The sequence below is a fragment of the Hevea brasiliensis genome, chromosome 15 (assembly GCF_030052815.1).
Source record: "Hevea brasiliensis isolate MT/VB/25A 57/8 chromosome 15, ASM3005281v1, whole genome shotgun sequence".
NCBI lineage: Eukaryota > Viridiplantae > Streptophyta > Magnoliopsida > Malpighiales > Euphorbiaceae > Hevea > Hevea brasiliensis.
In genome coordinates this window covers 74042964-74063932 of record NC_079507.1, presented here as the reverse complement: position 1 = coordinate 74063932, position 20969 = coordinate 74042964, and the positions used below count along the sequence as shown (strand labels likewise).

Here is a 20969-nt window from a genome sequence, read left to right as displayed (position 1 = left end):
CCAGCTCTCCTTTCACATTTTTGACGTAGATCGCTATTTTGAATAGCGTCCGGACCTTAAAAATGCTATTATAGTTAGCGTCCCGCATTCACTTCCTCCAACTCAGCATAATTCACTCCTTTTTGATAATTAATTTTAAAGTCAACCTTTTTTTGTATTTTGTATTTTTGATTACACCTTTTTTGTCATTTGCCCAGTTAAAGCTGTGGATCAATATCAAAAGTATCTGGTTTTACCTGCTGTTATTGGGAGAAAAAAGAAAGTTGTATTTAGCTCTCTAGTGGATAGAGTAGCACAAAAACTCAAGGCCTGGAAGGAAAAATAACTCTCAAGAGCAGGGAGAGAAGTGATTTTGAAAGCAGTTGTTCAATCAACCCACCGACATATTTCATGAATTGTTTCCGGATTCCTCAAGATATCTGTGATAAGCTTGAGTCTCTCATGGCTGAATTTTGGTGGGGAAAAAAGAATGATGAAAGGAAAATTCACTGGGCTCGATGGAAGCATTTTATGCCAATCCAAATCTCATGGTGGTTTCCGTAACATGCATGCTTTTAATTTAGCCATGCTCTCAAGACAGTATTGGTGCCTTTCAATGGATACTTCTTCCATTTTAGCTCAAATCCTTAAAGCTAAGTATCATCCTCGAAAAGTTTTCTTAGAAGCGGATTATGGATTTCAACCAAGTTAGACATGGAGAAGTTTGATGCATGCTCAATGTTTAGTGGAGGAAGGGTCAAGATGGTTGCTTGGTAATGGTAGAGATATTCGCATTTGGAAAGATGCTTGGCTCCTAGCTCAAAATAGATTTCCGGTATGATCTCCCCCTTCAATTCTGGATGAACATGCAACGTTGATATGCTTTTAGAGGAGGGCCAATTTCGATGGGATAATTCTTTAATTAACTTGATATTCCCACCCTTTGAAGCTTCTTAAATTTGTGCCATTCCCTTTTGTCCAATTAGAGAAAGAGATATTTTGATTTGGCATTTTGATAAAACTAGTCTCTTTAGTGTTAAGAGTGCCTATTATTTAGCCATGAAGCTGGAGCGCAACTCTACGTCAGCTAATTCATCAAGATCTACATATGACTCTATGTGGAAATATTTGTGGAACTTGTGCCTTCCTCCCAAAGTGCGTCATTTTCTCTATAGGGCTTGCAATAATCAACTTCCAGTGGCATCAAAGTTGCATAGAAAAGGTGTGGATATCAGTTCATTGTGTGCTAGCTACAACATTCATGAAGAGACTATCACACATGCTCTTTATGAATGACCTGGTGCTTCGGCTATATGAGAGGTATCTCCTTTTTGTTCAGTTATACTGCATCCATTTTCATCTTCTATTCAGTGGTTTAATGTTTGCAAAGATAAATTGTATAGAGAACAATTCCATCAATTCTATATGCTGGTATGGGCTTGCTGGAACTCAAGAAATTCAGTTCTCTTTAAGGGGACTATTGTTCCACCTGACCAGATTATTTCTAGAGTTGATACACTCTTACAGGAATATCAGCAATTTCACTTCTCAAATGGTTCAGACCTTTAGTGCGTTCTGTTAAATGGAAAGCGCTTGCTACTGATGCATTGAAAATGAATGTGGATGCAGCAATTATTGAAGGAGTTTGTTGTGGATTAGGAATGGTGCTACGTAATCAAAAAGGGGAGATTCTCATGTCTGCTGCTTTTCGCCTTAACCATTCTCTTCCACCTAAAGATGCGGAGGTCGAGGCTGCTTGTCTTGGTATTCAGCGTGCACGAGATGCTGGGTTCCGAGTTTTCACATTAGAATCTGATTCCTTGCTTCTCGTTAATCATGTGTAGAAGAGATTGGTGTTGCCTTCAACCAGAATACAATAACTCTTAATGGAGATGGATGATTGCAGTTTCGTCAATTGTGTTCATGTGCTTAGAGAGGTTAATCTGGTTGCTGAACACATTTTGATGGAAGAGGTTCCTCCTTCCATCTGTGGTAGATGCTTTATCCATCTGATTTTCTTCATGAATGAATCTTTATTCTAAAAAAAAAAAAAAATAAATCTGCCACCACCAAGGCCTAGGGTGACAACCGCATACGTATTGAGACAAGGAGGTTTGTCCTCTTGCTTTTTCCCCTCCCACTGAGGATTCTCATTCATTTACTAATAGAGCCGGGAGCGAACCTTTGAATTTGGGAAGCAATTCCTCAGCAAAAAGGATTTGCTGCTGTCTATCAACCGAAAGGGAAAACAAAAATTGCAACACCAATCTATAGTTCAATCCATCCCACCATGCTATGGTATATCATGCAAAAGAATAAAAGAAAGAAATATAAAGAAACAGATTCTTCTTTTTTTTTTTAATAAAACAAGCAGATAAAAAAAAAAAAAAAACATAAATGGGAAACAATTCCAACAACAAATCTATTTACTATAGTAGATTTGATTAAGGTAAATGCAAGACATTAGGATTCTGCATGAATCAACAATCCTCTCGTCACAAGTACATTCAACACAATATCAACCATCCACAATCTTAACTGGATTTAGTTTTTATGAAGGTATAGCTTGCATGCCTGCTAGGCTGGTAAAGAGTATCTTGTAAAAACTAATTGCTTCTTTGACTCAGAACACGTAAAATGGAAAGGAACAGATTCAGAATGTCCAGGTAGAGAGCAGCAGAGGCCAAAATATATTCATCATATGAGAAGCGCTTGATCAGGTTGTCAGTGTCATAAATAATATATCCACTGAAAACCAGAGCACTGATTCCACCATAGATAGCTGTAGATGTTGAGCCAAGAGGGAAGAACATCTACACGATGAAACATAAAAAGTTAGAAAATTACCATATATTCCCCAATATTTGTTAAACAACTAATGAATTCATTGCTGCATCGCTTCAATAAACAAAGACAAATGAGACATCTAACCTGGATAAAACTAGTTACGATGAGTATGATGAGGCTGGTGAATAAAATTGGTCCCAAAAAGCTGAAGTCATGACCCTTCTTAGAAGCCCAGAAAGTGTATCCAGTTAGAGAGCAAACCACAACTGAGGTTAAAATTAGTGCTTCAAGCACAATTTTCCCTGAAAACAAACATAGCACAATCATAATCAGATGATATTAGTAAAAGATCCGTATGTTCTCGGATAGATAGGATTACAAAAGGAACTGTAAAACTGTCCATGGAACTATCAAAATGCAACACATGATAGAAATCATAAGCAGGGGAGAAAAAAATATACTTACCATCTGTATTAGCACAGCTTACTCCAACCAAAAGGCTTAGCGACACAGTGAAGAGACCAAGGAGAATCAGGTTGACTGGGTGCTTCTGGTGAAAAACGTGCAAGGGCCACAGCACTGCAATTATTGAGTTTGTTGTTGTTGAGATAAAGCACAATAATTTCAATAAATAAAAAAACCAAGACTCGCCCTATCTATCATTTCATGACCTTTGCCATCTTCCCCAAGAAAATCATACAAGAAATTTGATTTATCAATTCCATTCCCAAAAATAAATAAAAAAGATTCTACTAATCATTCAACCCATGATCAATCCATACAACCCAGCGTCAGATCACATAATAAAGTTCAATTCGAAAGACAAAAATATGCAAGGAAAGATATGAGATCTGAATTGTAACGTACGGATGAAGGGAACGATGCAGAGGAGCAAAAGGAGGCCAGGACTGTCACCGAGGAGAGCGTTGACAGGGGTGTAGAGGACGGTGAAGGCGGAGACTATGGTGGTGAGCATCAGCTGGACGGCAAGAATGCCGTAGACCTTGCGGATCAAGCCCCATCGAAGTTGGTTCTCCCCCAGACTCAAACCAGGGTACAACGTCTCTCCATTGCCAGCCTCGAGATCAACCTCCTTCCCTAAATCCTTGGTACTCAGGCTCGAGAATCCGTACATTTCTTCCTCTCTCTATTTCTTGACTTTTCTTGTCTACCTTGTTTTTTCAGGGAAACAGATGAGATATAGAAATAGAATGCCTTTCTTTATGGTTTATACGTGGGGAAGGTAGACGAGGACTTCCATTGACAGCTTAACGTCACATGGCGGTGAGGTTAAAATTGTGACCGACAAATGGATAAAGAAAAATCCATATTTTCATTTTTCAATTATTAAGCTGTGAAAAAAAAATAATAATAAATACACTAAACACTATTAAACACTAAAAAATAACGTTCATCTTTCTTATTATATAAAATATAAATTTTATATAATTATAAAATATATATATATATATATATATATATATATATATATATATATATGCACCGAATAATTTTTAAAAAAATAATAATAAAAAACTAGGATTTTGCTAAGCACAAAGCGGTGGATCAAGGGCGGAGCAAACTATGCTATTCTTACCTTGGCAGTGCCGTTGAAGGTGGGCAGAACTGGAAAACGTAGCAATTCGGGATTTATCGCATTCGCTGATTCCATTTTTGCCTGTAAGTTCAATTTCTAGTTTCTAATCTTCTCTGCTTAATCATTGGTTTTGTTCATCATTTTTCTATTTTATCTTCAATATGTAGCTATAGAAGAAGGAAATTGTTAGTGAGAAGTAGTGAATCTGTGATATTTCATGGCTAGACCTCCATCATCTTATTGTGATTTTACTTCGCCCTTATAGCACCGGCCAAACTCTAGTACCCAAATCAAAAAACTTACTGTTGAAGAAATTGAATTTATTAGTGAAGGAATCAAGCCAATTCGGAATCACGAACTCCCTGAGAACGTAAACCAACATTTCAGTGATATAGCTAGAGGAGTGGGGAAGATCACGAGAACAAACTCCAATGGGAGCAAATTCTTTTGTTGAATTTTCCTTCTTTCAATTTTACCATCCCCAATTCTTTCACTAGCTTCTGAAGCACCAAAACAAATGCGTTTTTCTCACTAAAATTCTTTCTTGGGCTGCGTTTGCATTCCAATTTTACACCTGTTCAAGTTTCCTGCAATGTGCTTTTTGGTTCGATTTTGGAGGCTAAAGCTTGCAATGCAGCAAAATATTTCCTTCAAGTTTCGGGTTTTAGTCCCGAGCAGGGTTTTTAGAACGCCATATATGTTGTCTTTGTGATGGTTGAATGGTTCAGGAATCAGGATTCACTTGATGTGTTCTTGAAGCTTGGAATTCAGCTTTGTTGGGTTGTCTAGTTTCGGGAGGACTGATCTTGTTTGGAAATTGCATAATGAAATGTTGGAATCTGGGGTTGTGGCAGATATTGATGTTGAGAGATGTTGAATATTTTATTTGAGCCTTTTGTGCTGATAGTCAACTTCTGAATGGTTATGAAAGACAGGTTTTAGAAAAGGGGGTTTGTCCCTAGAAATATTACTTTCAATGCATTGATATCTGGGTTTTATAAGTGGAGGAATTATGCAAGAGTACGCTTCTTCACACAACGATAGCCAAGAATTGTGCTTCTGAGATTAATACATATCCGGAAGTCATCAATGGACTTTGCAAGTATAAAATGTCACTTTTGAGGCCTTAGATTTTCAATGATCTTGAAGATAGAGGCTATGCCCCAGATAGGGTCATGTATACAACGACTCATTGTCTTTGTGAGATGGGATGGCTTGGTGATGCTTAGAAGCTTTGGTTTGAGATGATCAATAAGGGTATTCTTCCGAAAGAATACACTGATTCATGGAATTTCTAAGAATGAAGATTTTGAAGAGGCTAGGAAACTGTATGATGATTTTTTATTTTAGGTTTTCTGTTTGGGATAGGTTATTCTCTTAGAAATGGGCATATGCTATTCTTTGGTTAGTAAAATCTGCAAAAGCAGTACTCTTTATTCTGAAACTTGCCTGGACAGGATCCTGGAAAGAAATTAAATTGGGCGTTTTCAACTTGTTTGTAACTCCTGCAAGGAAAAGATATACAATTTGCCTTCCCATTTTTTCTTTAATCTCCTCTATGGAATTACTATAGTCTAATAAGTGCCTGTAATCAGCTACTTTAAATCCGAGTCATAAAAGCTTCAACTGGAGTGTTATTTTCAGTGATTGATGCTTGTGATTTATCATTTGTCCTTATTTTGAATTGGAAGAGCAGCATGTTGTACTAGGTTCTTCTGCCAAGTGCGAAAGCTACTCTGGCATTTTTATTGATTCACCTTTGTGAATACTTATTGCTCCTTTGACCTGGAACAATGCTCCAATGAGAGGCCAACACGCCAATGAAAAATAGCTCGTTGTATCGGTCCTACCCCTACACATGCGAAAGAGAGAACGTGTTATGAAGTTCATCTTGTTGAAAGAAATACGGTTCTTAGTTGGCTTAAGCCCTGCAAAAGATAAGAATTGTTTTTCGCCAAATTAAGTGGAAAGTTGACCAATAAGATGGACCAAGTGGATCCTGTTGGATTGTTAAGTCCTTCCTCATGTGGCTAGTGTGCTCTCATATATTGGAGAATCATAAAGCTTTGTAGTTGTTTCATGGCGTATTATATGGTTACTTATGTAAAATAAAATAAAATTACTTTATTATCAAAAGCAATGTGATTTAACAAAATTTTATAATTTATCTTATTAATTTTTTTATAAAATTATGCTTTTTTTTATAAAGAAATCAATTATGAAAAATTTATTAGTTTAACAAAAAAAATAAAATTTTTTCGATATCTTAAATTATCACATTTTTACCTCTTAAATTTTAATTAAAATAATAAATATAAAATGTTAAATAAATATATCTTATTTAATTTTATTCATAATATTTTTTAATATTATTAAAAAATATTGTATATATTCTTTTACATGAATTTTTTTTATTAAATTAATAAAATTTTTATAATTAACTATTTTATAAAAAAAATATTATTTTATAAAAATTTAATAAAATGAATTATAAAATTTTATTAAATCATTTTATTTTTTATAATAAAATAATTTTATTTCATTTTAAATTAAATAATTATCGAATACACCTTTGTATATACATATAATCAGTGCTCCATTTTTTTATTTAAAATAAAACTGTGAAAATCAAGAAAAATAGGATAAGAAGGTATAAAAAGTAACATATGAAGAATTTTGTCCTTTGATGCAGCGAACAATAACAACCAAACTATTGCTTTGAAACTCACCGGTTTATGGGCTCTGTTTTAGGCTTTTAGCCAAGGCCAGGTCAACTCTGGCCAATAGTCAGAAGTGCGAGCATCGGCATCATTAAAAAAAAAAAAAAAAGTTGCCACCTCCTCCGGGCTGAGGAGCGGTGCTATCCTCCTCCCACTCCTCCTTGGGCTTTTTAAATCATCTGAGCTGAGATTGATCAGCAATCCACCACAGATAAAATTACCCTCCTCCACTTTCCCCTAATTTCGAGGCCTATAATTCCCGGCCGAAAAGGTAAAATTAAAATCGCCTTTTCAATTACCATCTCTTATCAAATCGCACCCTCTTCTTTATGCTCTCTCTACCCTTTCCGGATAATATGGGTTTTCATCCGAGTTCAGGTCTCTTCAGCAATATCAGAAGGTAATTCATTCTTTTGCTCTTACAACCCTAATTTTGCTTTGATCTTTGAATTTAATTTGTCTTCACATTTGTGCTGGGTTTGATTGGATGTTGCATATTTGACTGGTTCATTTCTTGTTCTTTTCTTTGATTTCTCCAGTTTATCTGGATTTATCTATTAGTGTTTTGCTTCTTCTTCTTCTTCTTCTTCTTCTCCTTCTCCTTCTCCTTCTCCTGCTACTAAGAGCTTAAATGGGAATTCATTACTCTATGAGCTGAGAACTGCGTTTTAGTATTGCAAATTTACCATTTCTCTTTTTTCAATTACAATATCTTACTTTTGCGGGAATAACTTCCTTTTAGATACATTATCAATCATAAAATTGCAAAAACACAAACACGATTTTGTTGGGTCTTGCTAAGTGACAGGTGCTCATTTCAATTCCGCATATTAAGGGGGAAAAAGAAGAAGCTATGTCGACTTTTCTGAAGAGAGCAATTTCTGGTTGCTGCCCAACAATTCCTACTGCAATAGATATTTTCCTTTTTTTTCTTAATTCTCTTTTTGGTGCTCCTCTAAATGCAGTTCAGAAACCAATCCCAACAGTGAGGAGTGTGGGACCGCCATGATTGTAAAAGCATATCCACTAGGTATGACTCGAGTGAACAACAGGGTCAATGGAAAGGATGAAGGGGAGTCAAGACATGAACCGTGCATAGGGTTAGAGTTCGATTCAGCAGATGAAGCACGTGAATTCTATGGCGCATATGCAATGAGAATAGGATTCAGAATTAGGACTGGCCAGCTTTATCGATCACGAACTGATGGTTCAGTTTCTTCAAGAAGGTTTGTGTGCTCAAAGGAGGGTTTTCAGCTTAACTCAAGGTCAGGTTGCCCAGCATTCATAAGGGTGCAAAGACGTGATTCTGGAAAATGGATGATTGATCAAATCCATAAGGATCACAACCATGAACTTGGACTTATAGACGAAAGTCATCCACCTATTTTGCAGAAGAGAGCTCCTAGAGCTAAGAAATCATCAGCTGAAGTGTTGTCAACGCCAAAATTCAAACTGACTGAGGTGTCTCAGAGGCCAAAATTCAAACTGATTGAGGATGTCGATAATGAGCGCTCATGCTCATCTGGTATCATTAATGTCAAACGATTTAAAAAGGGAGGAGATGAAGGTCAATTCAAAGCTGAACCTTATGTAGGTCTAGTATTCAATTCAGTTGATGAAGCATACCAATTATACCAAGTATATGCAGATGGTGCTGGATTTAGAATTCGGATTGGTCAGTTATTTCGTTCAAAGAATGATGGGTCTATTACATCTCGGCGATTTGTGTGCTCCAAGGAAGGGTTTCAACACCCGTCAAGAGTAGGCTGTGGGGCATTTATGAGGATTAAGAGGCAAGAATCTGGAACTTGGATAGTGGACCGTCTTCAAAAGGATCATAATCATGATTTTGAGCTGCAAACAGGAACTCATCAGAAAAGTTCTAATGCTTCAAAGAAATTCATAGATGACGTAAATGGCGATGTAAATGGTGGATTGGACTCTTTAGACATAGCTAAAATAAATTACGGTAGTCCTATAGGGAGAGCTCGAGAAAACAACATTGGAAGTGATTGGTATCGATTGCTTCTGGATTATTTTCAAACTAAGCAAGCAGAAGATACTGGATTCTTTTATTCGGTGGAGGCTGATAATGGCAGTTGCATGTGTGTTTTTTGGGCAGATGGCAGGTCTAGATTCTCATGCAGTCAATTTGGTGATTCCATTGTGTTTGATACCTCATTCAGGAAGGGTAATTATCTAGTGCCATTTGCAACCTTTGTTGGAGTTAACCACCACAAGCAGCCAGTTCTTCTTGCTTGTGCTCTACTCGCCAATGTGTCAGAGGATTCTTTCACTTGGTTGTTTCAGACATGGCTTAGGGCAATGTCTGGATGTCGACCTAAGTGTATTATAGCTGATCAAGATGTGGCCATCCAACAAGCAATTGCGAAAGTCTTTCCTGGGACTCATCATCGGTTTTCAATGTGGCAGATTAGAGCAAAGGAACGAGAGAATTTAAGGTCAATGACTGAAGAATTCAAATATGAATATGAGAAATGTATCTATCAGAGCCAAACATCTGTTGAGTTTAATACTATGTGGAGTGGACTTATCAACAGATATGCACTGAATGAGAATGCTTGGCTTAGAGAAATGTATGAAAAGCGTGAAAGTTGGGTGCCATTGTACCTGAGGGGAAAATTTTGTGCTGGAATCCCCATAAATGAAAGTTTGGAATCATTCTTTGGTACATTCTTGAATGCTCAAACACCACTTGAAGATTTTATTTCACGATTCGACCAAGGCCTTGCACGACGTCGTGATGAGGAAAGAAAAGAGGACTTTAACTGTTATAATTTGCAGGCTTTTCTGCATACAAAAGAACCAGTAGAAGAACAATGTAGAAGGCTTTATACACTCACTGTGTTCAAAATATTTCAAAGTGAACTGCTACAATGCTACAATTATCTAGGGATAAAGACTTATGAAGAAGGGACCATTAGCAGATATTCAGTGCGGAGGTGTGGGAATGAGATTGAGAAACATGCTGTTACCTGCTGTGCATCCAATCTCAATGTGCGTTGCAGCTGTCAAATGTTTGAATTTGAAGGTATTTTGTGTAGACATGTTTTGAGAGTCTTCAACCTGTTGGATATAAAGGAAATTCCACCTTGCTACATCTTGCATCGGTGGACGAAAGATGCTGAATATGGGACTATTGGTGATATTGAATCTGGTGTTAGCCCTCAGGAACTCAAGTCCTTAATCATGTGGAGTTTGAGAGAAACGGCCTGTAAATTTGTAGAGGCGGGGACAACATCTCTTGAAAAATACAAAATTGCCTATGAGATAATGAGAGAAGGTGGAATAAAACTTCACTGGCAAAGGTAATTGTTGGAGACAAAGGTCAGATGTCAACCTAGGGCTAAATTTTGTAGTTTAAGCTTGTTTTGTAGATATATAATATACATTTTTTGTTTTAATTTTTGCTAGTGTGGCCAAAGACTGATAACTTGCAAAGGAATAGTGAAGTATTTCTTTTCTCTGTATTTGAATTGGAGTTCTGATTCTTGAATCACTTGATGCTGTTCTTGGGAGAATGGAGATGTAATGCTGATTAATAGTGATTTTTTTGAAAATCAACACATATGGTCATTATTCTGCCTCCTTTTTTTTTGGGACTGAAGGCTTATGTTTTGAAGGTTCATATGCGTATCCTGACCCAAACTGTCTACCTTCCTGCTTTTCCTGTGAACATTGTTTGTTGGATGATTCAGTTATCAGTGAAAGGGAAAATTGAAATGAATTTTAGCTATAGTGTAATTGTGACCATAGAAAAGGTAGATCACATCTTCATAACTGAATAATTTACTTCTGGTCACTGTTAACCTATCTTTTTTTTTTTTTTTTGCCATTTTCCCTTTATCGTATAATCTAGTTTGGAGCTTCATTTTCAGAGAAATCTAGGCCTTTCATAATTCCAGGAGAGTGGAAAGAATACATTCTCGAGCAGATGAAGTTGCCCACATATGTGCCAGAGGGAGAGCACTTCCAAATGTGGTATGTACCTGGGTTTGATTCATAAAGACCTGCATTTGAAATTGAAATTTGCTGGGAAATTTCAGTAAAAGAATGATCCTTAGTCACAAAAGATCTCTCCCTTGAAAGCCAAAAGTCAAAAGTTTCCCTTTTTTTTTTTTTTACCCTAAAAGCACAGGTGGTTAATCTGAATCGAAGTTCTGTCTAACACGACATGTCGTTCCTTTTGCACGGTAGAACATACTAGTCAAGATAGGATTATTTTAGGTATATTCGAAAACTTATAAAATGAAAATATTAATAAAGAAAAAAAAACTATTAATGGTTGTTTCAGAAAAATTTTCATTCTAATTACAAATTACAAAGAATCCTTGAAAGAGGATAAACTCAGGAACTGGGAAATTGCACAGGGGTTATATTCAGAATGCAAACTATTTTTCAGCTGTGTTAGTTGTCTCTTCTAATTGCCACTTCCATAAATTGGGTGAAATAAGGTTCTCGATGTAGCTCTCTGCCTTGAGCTCTATACCATAAGGGACTCCTTGAATTACCAAATCTCTGTAAGTTTCTTCTCTCGGGTTATACAAAACTAGTTTCCCATCTATTTCTAGAAGTGCTTCATCTACTCAACTCAACTAAGCATTTATTTCAAAAATTTGGGGTCAGCTATATAGATTCGCTTTCTCTACTTTAAACGATTTTGGGTTAAATCCTCAGAAATGTGTAATGCTTTTAGGTCATATTGTACTACTCTCCTCCAAGTCAATTTAGGTCAATTTAGGTCTACTCTTTTTTTTTTTCTTTCTATCCCCTAACCTAATGTGCTCTACTTGTCTAACTGGAGCCTCCGTATGTCTACGCTTCACATGACCAAACCAGCTCAATCTCCCTTCTTTCAACTTATCTTCAATTGGCACCACTCCTACATTTTCTCTAATACTCTCATTACGGACTTACTTAATCTAGTCTAGTATGGCCACTCATCTACCTAAACATTCTCATCTCTGCAACTCTTATTTTAGACGTACCCAACACTCACTACCATATAACATAGCCCGTCGTATGGCTGTACAGTAAAATTTTCTTTTCAATTTATTGGGAATTTTGCGATCACATAAAACTCTTGTGGCATGTCTCCACTTCAACTATCCGGCTTTAATCCTATAACTAACATCCTCCTCACATCCCCCATCTACTTAAAGGACTGAGTCGAGATATTTAAAGTGATTACTTTATGACAGTACCACTCTATCCAAACTAACTTCTTCCCTATCACCAGTTTGGCCTTCACTGAACTTGCAATGCATGTATTCTGTCTTCGTTTTATTTAACTTAAAACCCTATGATTCTAGAGTACTTCTCCAAAGCTCTAGCTTTCTATTGACTCTTTCTCGTGTCTCATCTCTCAGAACAATATCATTGGCAAATATCATGCACCAAGGAATACTCTCTTGTATATGTTTCGTCAATTCATCTAAAACTAATGTAAAAAGGTAAGGGCTTATGGTTGATTCTTGGTGTAATCCAATTGAGATCGGAAAATCTCTTGTGCCCTCTCCCACTGTCCGCACAATAGTAAATGCTCCTTCATACATATCTTTCAACACTTATATGTACCTAATAGATACCCTATTTTGTTTTAACACATTCCATAAGATATCTCTTGGAATACTATCATAAGCCTTCTCCAAATCAATAAAAACCATGTGTAGATCTTTCTTCACATCTCTATATTTCTCCATCAAGCTTCTAACGAGAAAGATTGCTTCCATAGTTGAACGACCGGGCATGAAACCAAATTGATTGAGAGAGATACAAGTATCATGACATAGTCGATGTTCCACAACTCTCTCCCACAACTTCATAGTATGGCTCATGAGTTTAATTCCTTTATAATTTGAGCAACTCTGTATGTCTCCCTTATTTTTAAAAATAGATACTAAAATATTCCTACTCCATTCATTAGGCATTTTCTTTGAGTTTAGAATCTTATTAAATAATTTAGTTAACCATGTCACTTCCATAACTCCCAAACACTTCTATACTTCAATTGGTATTTCATCGAGTCTACAGGCTTTACCCACTTTCATTCTCTTAAATGCTTCCTTTACTTCTAAAGATCTAATCCTTCTAGTATAATTCGCATTTTTTTTCCTATTGTTCTATAGTCTATATTCACGCTATTACCATTTTGACTATTATTAAAGAGATCATTAAAATAATTTCTCCATCTTTCTTTAATGTACTTATCTTTCACCAACATTTTTCCTTCTTTATCCTTAATGTACCTAACTTGATTGAGATCTTGACATTTCCTTTCTTTGCTCCTTGCTAATCTATAAATATCTTTCTCCCCTTTTTTAGTTCCAAGTTTCTCATATAACTTTTCAAAAGTCTATGCTCTTGCTTGACTAACTGCCTTTTTTGCCTCTTTCTTTGCTATCTTGTACTGTTCATATGCCTCATTATTATCACATTTAAGTAATTTCTTATACCATTCCCTTTTTCTCTTCACTGCTTTTTGTACTTCCTCATTCCACCACCATCTCTCTTTTGAGGGTGGTCCATGTCCGTTAGACTCTCCAAGTACTTTCTAGCTACTTCTCTAATCTTTGATGCCATCTGTATCCATATATCATTGGCCTCCACATCCAGCTTCTATGCTTCGGACTCGAGAAGCTCATTTTGAACTTCACTTGCTTTAGTCCTTTGAACTCCCACTACTTTGTCCAAGCTACACTATTTCTTCTAATCTTACTTTAATTGTTCCTAAACTTGACATCCAAGATCACTAACTAATGTTGACTTGTTAAAACCTCTCTTGGAATGACCTTGCAATCTTTGCATAGAGCTCTATTTGTCTTCCTGGTTAAGAGGAAGTCGATTTGGCTTCTATGTTGTCTACTTTTGAAAGTCACTAAATGTGACTCTCTTTTTATAAAGTAGATATATACTAGTATTAGGTCGTATGTCGTAGCAAAATCTAGGATGCTTTTTCCCTCCTCATTTCGACTGCCAAAACCAAAACCTTCATGAACATTCTCATAACCTTGCCTATCACTTCCTACATGTCCATTCAAATCTCCACCAATGAAAACATTCTCTTCATTCGGTATACTGTGTATTAAATCATCCATATCTTCTCAAAACCTTTGTTTACTCTCACTGTCTAGTCTTATTGGTGGGGCATAAGCACTAACTACATTTATTGTTTCTCCTTCTAGTACTAGCTTTACTAGTATAATTCTATCTCCTATTCTTTTCACAGCTATTACTGCGTCTTTCAATGTCCTGTCTATGATTATGTTCACTCCGTTCTTGTTTCTCTCCTTTCTGGTAAATCACAATTTGTACCCTGAATTACCTACTTCCTTATTTTTCTCTCCTACCCATTTAGTCTCCTGAATGCAAGCAATATTCACCCTTCTCCTTTCCAAGATATCCACAAGCTCCATTAATTTTCCTGTAAGTGATCCAACATTCCAAGTACTAACCCTGATCTTCCTCCTATCATGTTCCTTCCTAATTGGTCTCCTATGATATCTTCTATTGTTTTCTATGTCTATCTTATGTTCTGTTCCACAATATATTCTACTATCTGTCTTATGGACTAACTTCTTTATTTACGCCTGTCCATGATGTGGGAATCCTTGTTCACTTAACACCACACCCGGGCGTCGGCATGGCCCATCGCTTTCGGTGAACGCCCTACACCCTTGCATATTTCTCACTACACCTGGGCTTCGATGTAACGCGTCGTAAGTAGATGACGCCCCTATATCATTTGAATCCATATTATATGGTGTGACCAAATTTTTACGCCTGTTGTCACCTACCGTAACCCTCCTCCTTTATCTGGCCTTGAGACCGGCTAAGCGCAAACTACTTAGGTGGAGTTCTAGCAGTGCTTCATCTTCCTTCAAAAAACCCAATGGCTTCATGTGGGAATATGAGATGGTAATCACAACTTTTGTCCAAGATTCTCTTCTTCCATATTCTTTCATCACCCAGAAATCATTTCGTGAAGTTAGAACAGTACCAGCAAGTATGCAAAGGCATCCTCCAAGAACCTCAATTACATAGAAATTCTTTGCAGAAAAAGGTGGGAACGAATCCTGAAATTTCTCCTCAGCTAAATCATATGCTCCGATCAATTGTGATTCCTGCCAATCCTCAGTCCGGCTAACAATCCAGTGAAGAGCTCCATTCAGTGGTTTCTCTGGATCACTGCCATGACTATTGTATGGAAAGTCCTGAACTCCCTTCCAAGTATTTGTTTTCAGCGAGTAGACAAGAACATAAATTCCCAGTGCTATTTTCACAAACTTGTAATCATCTACTGAATGATCATAGCCAAATCCATGTGTAAAGGCACGAGTTAGATATCTAGAGAATGGGAAGCAATCATTCTTTACTTTCGGTACTTTCCTGGACTCTCTGGTAGAAGGATTGAACAGCAAGAATGTATCTGGCTCGGGAGAAAGGCATAACAAACCATTGCAAGAACCGAAGTACGTGACTTCATCATAGCTGTTCTTCTCGACTGGAAAATCAAGCTCCACTGCAATTGCATCATTGTTTTCTTCATATCGTACAGAGTAAAATGAGCGAAGAGAAGGAGATGTGAGAATAAGTCTCTCCCTCTCTCATAGTTGAAATTGTTGTCTGTGACTGCCAGATTGAGGTGAGTTCTAATGAATTGTGGGTCAGAGATTATAGAACACCATGATTTGCACACACATTTGAATCGAAGTAAAGACTTCACTGGTAGCCTTGAGAGTATGTGGATTATGATATCAGGAGGAAGATTACCCATCATTGTTCATCTCAGATCAATAGCATCATGATCTCGTATATAGACAAGAATTTCCCATTACAACATTGGTAGAACAGAACATGCGGCAGTATCATTATTATCAAGCCTTGGGATAATCTAACTTGGTTGCCTTCAGGTTAACTAATTCCAATCTCTATTTTTTTGATAAAAACATCTAACTGCAATTTCAAGGAACTCTGTTGTTATCTTTGTTGTCTTAACTCTATCAGCGAACAGAAACGTTCCTTGGAGTGATTCCAAATTCCTTCAACAGGTGGTCAGTTAATGAAGAATCAGCAAATAGGGGGAAAATGACATATATCTTGTTAAATGGGCTTTGGCGAACTTGAATAATTTTTAGTTTGATGAATTTGTTTCATGGAAAATAATTTATGTATGAAAAATATTTTTTATGAAAAATATTACTTTTAAAAAATATTTTATGTTATTTAGTTATAATGTTAAACTAATTGTATATATTTATATAATATATGTGTATAAGTGTTTTTATATTTTAACAAGACTATTAAAGTTATTTTCTTTAAAAATGATTTAATTTTTCTTTAATCAAAAAAATATTTGCTGTTGAATCATTTTCCTGAGTACCCAAATGCAAGAAAATATTTTGCGAAACAAACAGAGCTTAGTGTGAAGTTAGGAGGCTAAAAATATATTTTTCTAGCTGCAAATGATTAATAATGATATCCAACTGAAATTTCAAGGAATTATTACATTGTTATTGCCGGTTTATGGTTGTGATCTTTGTGTTATTTGGCAACGTCAAGTCCACATCTACACTTTCATCTCTTTCATCACCCAAAGGACAACTTAATTTCATTTATAATTGAATTAAATTTTAGTATAATCACTGAGCAAAGTTACTTCATTTTTATTTTAAATTAACACTCAATATTGCCAAAATTTTGAAAGAAGTTTATAAATTTGAGATTTAGTGATATTGTTTAAATCAATGATAAATTTAATATCCGAAATTAAGCCCAAGAAGTCTTACTAATCCTGAAACTCTGATTGCTAGAACTATGCTTCAGAATAAAAAATGGAAATAGAGATTGAAAACAAAACTGGATTTGGATGAACTTTTAAGTTTTACATAAATCTGTTGTCATTGTGCCTGTCTTCTAGGAAAGTAATTCAACAAGAAACGAAAATCTTGATTCAAAGAAACCAAAGCACGTGACAGAAAATGGAAAACAGAGATGGAGACTTTATGCATTTACCTTCAACCATTCTTGTGAATTCAACTCTGTCGGATATCTGCTCTAAGTGCCAATCTCAGGTAAGGTGAAAAAAGACTCTCTATGTATGTCTCTACTTCAAACTCGATTCCAACTGGGATACCATGAATAACAAGATCCGTGCAAGTTCCATCTATGAAATTGTAGACGACTAATTTTCCATCAATCTCTAATAGGGCTCTATGATTCTCAAAAACGCCTAATGGCTTCATTCTAAAATATGGTATGGTGATCACAACTTTAGTCCATGACTCCTTAATGCCATAGCTCTTCATTATCCAGAAGTCATTATGGGAGGTTATATCAGTATCAGGAAGTATGCAGAGACATTCTCCAAAAACCCCTATCCCATAAAAATTTTTAACGGAAGCAGGTGGTGACACATCCCAGAACTTCTCCTCCACTAAATCAAAGGCACCGATTATTTGTGAATCCGTACTGTGACTTACCACCCAATGTATAGCTCCATTTAGCTGAATCCCAGGATCAAGTGCAAGGATGCGGTAAGGGAACATTCCAACTTCTCTCCAGCTGTTGGCTTTCAATGAGTAGACAAAGACAGAACCTTTGCAAGAGATTTTCACCAGCTTGTAATCATTAATGGACTGAGCATAGCCAAATCCATACATGTAAGGCAGCGATGATTGAGTGAAGGGGCGACGATTGCCTAATCTTGGTATTTCCTCAGCTTCTCTGGTAGAAGGGTTTATCAACAGTAAGATTCCTGGTTCAGAAGCAACACATAATAAGCCATTGCAAGAACCAATGAACTTGACCTCATCGTAGAAATCACGTTTCAGTGGATAATCAATCGTTACTGCTACTGCTCTATCATATGCTTCATAGCCTACAGAGTAAACAGAAGGAAGAGAGAAAGATGTGAGACACAGTCTCCATCTTTGGCAGTTTACACAATTATTTCTGGTTGCTAGATTAAGGTGCATTCTGATAAAATGCGGATCAGAAATAAGCAAACGCCAGGATTTGCATACACACTTTAATCGGCAGAGAGACTTTACAGATAGTCGTAAGAGTATTTGGATGATGACATCTTTAACAAGGTTAGCCATCACCATCGATCTCAGTTCAAGCAAACAGACCTCAGGTTTAAGATTTTAAGAGTTGATGCATTCAAGTTGGTTTATCAACATTTATAGACGGGTTCCAATGTTGGCAGGATATGCTTAAACCTTGTCATCACATTTAAAATTGTAAAGGTCACTATTACATTAGCAAACACTGGAATAATCGATGCTAGGTTTGTCTTTAGCATTCTAGTCACAGTCCTTATTAACTACGAAACCCAATTGCAATTTCAAGGAATTCATTATGGTCTCCATGTCGTACTCATGGTCTTATTTTCTCAGCAAACGAAACAGAACTATCTAAAGAAATTCTTTATGTTACTAAAATGCCTAAAGGCCATGCTACCAAGTCAACTAAACTTTAACGGCTCTATTTCATTCGTCTCTCGAAAAGGGCCTAAAATTTTTGTCAGTACCAGGCATAGAGAAACAAGCTGGTATAATCGGATGATATAAATTGTCGTGCATTGATTAGTGGGGAAAGACCGTACAACCGCAGGATCAAACGCGGTAGTATCAAGGATTGATCTTCTATACGGCCGTCCTCTACAACAGATGCTACGGATTAACTAAATAATTAATCTGTCAAGAGTAAGGTCCTCTTTAGAGTAAATGCTTCCATTTTTCTTCTCTAAGTTCACCTCTGAAAATGATTTACAGGTACGAGTATAGTTGAGAAGAAGTACTATGCATCAAACAAAGCTTTCCACGATTACAACAAGGTAAAACTCAATCTAGCGATAGGCTGTCAAGTGTTCAACAATAATACAAGTTGAAACAAACACAAGAGGTTTGCCTGAATTCCATTCCCTCAGTTGCAATTAGTTGAAATGAGGCTGTCAAAAGAAGTATATGATTTGATCTTGTACTTCAAAAAAACCTTACTTTTACTCTCCAAATACTGATATAACCTTTATCAGTATTTTAATTTAATAAAAAAAAAAAAAAAAAGAAATGAGATTTTGTACTTACAATCTCTAAATACTTTAAAAATTTTCATTTTCTTCTAAATATTAATAAATTAAAAAAAATTTAAAAATTATAAAAAAAAAAAAGGAACCTTACTTTTACTCTGCCACCCAAACTGAGGGTAGAGGAACAAGCAGCATCAATTGTCACCATCTTGTAATCATCACTAATTGAAATATAACCAAATCCATAAGCAGTAACACCACATGCCGCAGGCCCAGAAAGGGATTCTTCTGGAATTCTCTTGAATTCTCCAGTGGAAGGATTAAATAAGAAAGGGGTATCTTTATCTAGGGTTATACACACCAATTCAATACAAGAACCCCAAATTTCAACGCAATTTCTCGGATTAACAGAGGATTGCGCATCGACCTTAACAATAACTGGGTTCTCGTCTTCAACTTCAGACACTTCAAAATACGCCAAGTCATTTTTCCTAGATTCCAACACATCACCCCGAGCACCAGGGTTGTCTTTTCATCAAAGCTCAACAGCTACACAATCGCCATCACTAGCATTGCATATAGAATCATACTCAAAAGAATAGAGATTAAATGCAGAGAAATTGAGATTCTCTCCCCAAGAAAAAAAGGTTTTGTTTTGGAGACCTAAATCAAGGTGGTTTTTGGCAAATTGTGGAAGGAGAAACGCCACAGAAAAATTAATAGTGCAATAGTTAATATATATATATATATATATATATATATATATATATATATATATATAATTAAATACTATAAACACAATGAGATGTCTAAATAAAATGCTCGTTATCTAATGAAAATAATAAAAATTAATGTCTTATGATAAATGTGATATTTTATTAATGGTAAATAAATAATATGAAAATTAATTTCTTTTAATTAGAAATTATAAAATAAATTTTGTTAAAAATTAAATTAAAATTAATAAAAATGATTGTATTTTATTAATAAGAAATATTTTGAAAATGTGAGTAATATAATAATTTATTTTTCATATGTAAAAAATTATTTTGGTGCAACTCATTTAAGCATGATCCATGACATGTCCCGTGTTAGAGACCGTGTCATTCTTAAAATTATTTCTTCTTTTCTTCTTTTTGCTATGCATGACTTATATGGGGGCATACTGCTGGCCATGTTATTCTATCATTGGGCAAATTATTAATGGGTGACATTAAAAAATTAAATTATTAAAAAGAAGTGAGATATAAATTATTTATTAAAAGGGAGTGAAAAATGAATGAGTTAAGAGAGAGAGGAAAACTCAATTATGACTAGTGTTTAGAGTTAAAATAAAATAAAATTAATTTATGTAGACTAAAATGAAAAAATGATGTTAAAAATAAATAAAAATAAATAAAAAAATATATGTGGCATCAAAGTATTATCATAGTAGAGACCGACTTGACATTTGATATATTTTACTTTATCATCTAATGTGAAGTTGATAAAATAAAAAAAAAAAATACTCGTCTAACGATAAAGTGAAAATAAAAAAAAATTAATTAAAAAAGGTATCTTGCAGCAAGGCGTTGCTAATGGTAGCAACCAAGGCTGCCGTGCATCAACTGACAGATTATTAATAATTTATTTTTTTTTCTTATTTTTAATTATTTTATTATTTTCTTTACACATAAATTTATACCATAAATTTAATAATTTTTTTCTAACTTAAATTTTATAGCATAATATTTAAATTTCACTACTAATATTTTTTTTATTTTTATTAATATAAATTATTAATCATGCTATTATAATAATTACATAATATTTTATTTTATTATTAAATTTTAAA

The 20969-nt window shown here is 35.4% G+C and overlaps 4 protein-coding genes and 1 pseudogene across 7 annotated transcripts; 2 read left to right on the top strand and 3 right to left on the bottom strand.

Annotated features, from left to right (window-relative positions):
• Nucleotides 1-2387: 2387 nt before the first annotated feature.
• On the bottom strand, nt 2388-3980 carry LOC110670944 (BI1-like protein). Its single transcript, XM_021833268.2, has 4 exons — nt 3634-3980; nt 3232-3345; nt 2911-3068; nt 2388-2792 (listed from the first exon to the last, which is right to left on the bottom strand). The coding sequence occupies exons 1-4, from the start codon at nt 3899-3901 to the stop codon at nt 2586-2588; spliced, it is 747 nt and encodes a 248-aa protein (XP_021688960.1). The 5' UTR covers nt 3902-3980; the 3' UTR covers nt 2388-2585.
• Nucleotides 3981-4044: 64 nt separating this feature from the next.
• LOC110670895 (pentatricopeptide repeat-containing protein At5g18950) lies at nt 4045-6443 on the top strand. Its single transcript, XM_058137206.1, is given in 10 exon segments — nt 4045-4055; nt 4383-4446; nt 4629-4791; nt 4794-5042; nt 5045-5146; nt 5149-5234; nt 5236-5316; nt 5318-5384; nt 5387-5642; nt 5644-6443. Coding segments are annotated over 10 exon segments (1149 nt in total). The 3' UTR covers nt 5714-6443.
• LOC110670945 (protein FAR1-RELATED SEQUENCE 7) lies at nt 4290-10574 on the top strand. 4 transcript variants are annotated; one of them, XM_058136955.1, is made up of 2 exons: nt 4290-4446; nt 8049-10574. In XM_058136955.1, exon 2 carries the CDS (start codon nt 8089-8091, stop codon nt 10414-10416), a length of 2328 nt encoding a protein of 775 aa, XP_057992938.1. In that variant the 5' UTR covers nt 4290-4446; nt 8049-8088; the 3' UTR covers nt 10417-10574. The 4 variants fall into 4 exon arrangements, with proteins under 4 accessions (XP_057992938.1, XP_057992937.1, XP_057992940.1 ...); XM_058136954.1 differs by lacking the exon at nt 4290-4446 and adding an exon at nt 7148-7483; XM_058136957.1 differs by lacking the exon at nt 4290-4446 and adding an exon at nt 7161-7483 and having other exon boundaries at nt 8054-10574.
• Nucleotides 10575-11495: 921 nt separating this feature from the next.
• Nucleotides 11496-15883, bottom strand: LOC110647579 (F-box/kelch-repeat protein At3g06240-like; annotated as a pseudogene).
• A 1067-nt stretch (nt 15884-16950) lies between these two features.
• LOC110648344 (F-box/kelch-repeat protein At3g06240-like) lies at nt 16951-19161 on the bottom strand. Its single transcript, XM_021802561.2, has one exon. It carries the CDS (start codon nt 18210-18212, stop codon nt 17139-17141), a length of 1074 nt encoding a protein of 357 aa, XP_021658253.2. The 5' UTR covers nt 18213-19161; the 3' UTR covers nt 16951-17138.
• Between the last annotated feature and the right edge of the window lie 1808 nt (nt 19162-20969).